Below are 2,808 nucleotides of genomic sequence, written 5' to 3'. Positions count from 1 at the left end.
TAAAAAATTAAAACCCCTTCATCTGTGTTACTATGCTTCCTCAAGAGAACAGCATTAGATGAGAAAGGTGCATGCCTCGTCCCAGTAAACAGAACTCTGGGGCTCTGACCATAGCCTCGACACCAGCAGAGCAGAGAGAAGGGTCATAAGACTTTCTGATGAGGAAGCTAGCCAGGCCAAAGTGAAAGACAAAAATGTGACTAGGTGGTTTCTGTGGTTTCCAGTCCTCCTCTTCCTTCTACTTCTGGGGTTATAAAAGCAGGGGCAAGGGAGGGCAGGGACAGAAGAAGCTCACCATGGACACTATCACTGGGAAAATGCAGGTCCTACTCCTTTTGTTGGCCTTTCTTTTGCCTCCTGAAGCTGGAGCTGGTGAGTCTAGGGTGTAACCCCCTGTCAAAGAAGCCCTTAAGTCAGGCTACAAGTTCCATGACAAGTATTCTAGGGGGAAATCTCCACCTGGAAGGGTCAGAGTCTTTTCCTGCAGTTGATGACAGTTTCCCTGGGATGAGAAGACTTGGGTGGAGAAAGAATCAGAACACTGTCTTTGGAAGTTCCTCCTAACCCACTTTCCTGAAAATAGCCACAATTCTGATTCATGGTCCTTCTTGGTGCTTGCTCTCAGGTGGAAGAGGTCAGGATAGAGACCTGAAGAAATGTTTAGATGACAGCTCAGAATCAAGACTAACCATCGTGTTCTGAAAGTAGGGTGAGGGTCAGTTGACAAGGCGGATTAGGGTCAAGAAACCAGCAAAAAGGACACACAGAGGTCTGAGCTCCATTAGAAGTAAGGTAAAAGCTATGTGGGTCCTCGGCTTCCACCTCCTTTCCCTCACCCAGTGCTCTATCCAAAGGCAAGGGAGCCTGCGTTTAGGAACCTGGGGTTCTCTGTTTCAGTGGAAATCATCAGTGGCATTGAGTCCAAGCCACACCCCCGCCCCTACATGGCCCATCTGGAAATCATCACTGACCAGGGTTATGTTGCCAGCTGTGGTGGGTTTCTCGTAAGTCAAGAATTTGTGATGACAGCCGCTCATGGTAAAGGAAGGTAAGAAAACTTTGACCTACTCTCTTTTCACGTGAGGAGCTGTAGGTGCCAGAGTTACACGCAACTTCAAAGTGGCCTAAGGAGAAATTCTTGTGTCCTGCTCATCTCAAGATGATCAGCAATGCATATTGGAAGGGACCAGCCCATTTTCATTTGCTGTCTCCACCTCCAAAGACCAGCCAGGTCACAGCAAGCTAACACTGCCTTACTGTCCTGATGCCAGCCAGCTGAGCTCGCTCAGTCCCATGCAGCTGCCAGGGCCTGGCCCTTCGTGAACCCACTATGATCCCGGGGTGGGAAGGGGGACTTCTGTCCTCAGTTAAGACCTGAGTTCCTCAGGTCTTGCCTTGTACTGGGAAAGAAGAGAGCCTGATGTCTCCTTGCTCAGAATGAACCCTTTTCAGAAGACCAGCACCTTTTCCTGCCTCTCTCCTCCTTCTCAACAGGAAAATTACTGTCACTCTGGGAGCTCATGACATAAAACAGGAAGAATCCACATGGCAGAAGCTGGAAGTCTCAGAACAAATAGTTCACCCAAATTACAACTTTTTCACCAACCTTAATGACATCATGTTACTGAAGGTGCCATTAGCCTTCCAGCACTTTCCCATTCCCCCTTCTTGAACTTTTCTCCTAACCTGTGCATTTCTCATTTTCCCTTGTCCAACCCATGTCCTCGGGACCCACCCTCATCCCACTCCATGTCATCACCATCCCACTGGGGAGAAACTCTTGGCCCTGCCCAGGGAGCCTCTACCACAGCACACTGGGACCCACTTTCTCTGGGACTGGAGGTCCATCTACTCTCCCTCCCTCACAGCTACAAACGAGAGCCAAGCTGACCCACGCCGTGGGGACAATCTCCCTGCCCACCGGTCTACCTTCATTCCACCTGGGAGAATGTGCAGGGCAGCTGGCTGGGGAAGAATGGGAGTGATGGAGCCGGTGTCAGATACTCTGAGGGAGGTGAAGTTGAAACTCATGGATGCCAAGGCCTGCAACCACTATACGTTTTACAGCCATAAATTACAAATCTGTGTGGGCAATCCCAGGAAGACAAGATCGACATACAAGGTGACCACACACTTACACTTTCTCCTCACAATGGTCCCTGGGAGACAGCATCCTCCTGGGAGGATGTGGGGTCACAAAGTCCCCTAGTACAGTGACTGGTGTCTGAGTTTGTGGGTTTCTAGCACCATGGGAACTAGAATCCTCCTTCTGAGTTCCATCCTCACATACCCAAGTCCTGCCTCTGACCCTCTCATCTAGTTGAAGACCTGGCTGACAGGTCTTCAGGAGAGAAAGGAAGAGATGGAGAGGACAGGATCTAGGCTTATGGTTCCATGCCAGAGACATTAAACCCCTAACTTATGACTCCATGAGGAGCCAGGATTCCTGATCTGACTCTAGGGTATCTTGGAACTAGCCAGGTTGCTGATAGAACCCAGATGAAGTGACAGTAGGGTGAGAAGGACGTTCCCTGTTCATGATCTGCTTTCTCTAACCCACAGGGGGATTCTGGGGGCCCCCTTTTTGTGCAGGGGTGGCCCAAGGTATTGTGTCTTATGGACGTACAGATGCAAAACCCCCTGCTGTCTTCACTCGAATCTCCCCATATGTGCCTTGGATTAATAAAATCTTGAAGAAACAGTAGCCACAGAAGCCTGACCAGCCTACGTGAGAATCCCAAAGCCCGAGGCCTCCCTGAGTAGCCCTGGGTTCCACAGAACCTGACCCCAGCCTGAGCCCAGGGAGGC

General features: G+C 50.3%; 1 protein-coding gene across 1 annotated transcript; it reads left to right on the top strand.

The window, feature by feature from the left end:
- The first annotated feature begins 317 nt into the window (after positions 1 to 317).
- On the top strand, positions 318 to 2,808 carry LOC102957375 (mast cell protease 4-like). The gene is given in 7 exon segments (XM_007098103.2): positions 318 to 372; positions 898 to 1,048; positions 1,495 to 1,630; positions 1,869 to 1,920; positions 1,923 to 2,122; positions 2,563 to 2,581; positions 2,584 to 2,808. Coding segments are annotated over 7 exon segments (735 nt in total). The 3' UTR covers positions 2,706 to 2,808.

Source organism: Panthera tigris, chromosome B3, assembly GCF_018350195.1.
Source record: "Panthera tigris isolate Pti1 chromosome B3, P.tigris_Pti1_mat1.1, whole genome shotgun sequence".
NCBI classification, from domain to species: domain Eukaryota; kingdom Metazoa; phylum Chordata; class Mammalia; order Carnivora; family Felidae; genus Panthera; species Panthera tigris.
Note: the sequence above shows the minus strand (reverse complement) of the source record. Positions and strands in the feature narration are given on the sequence as shown.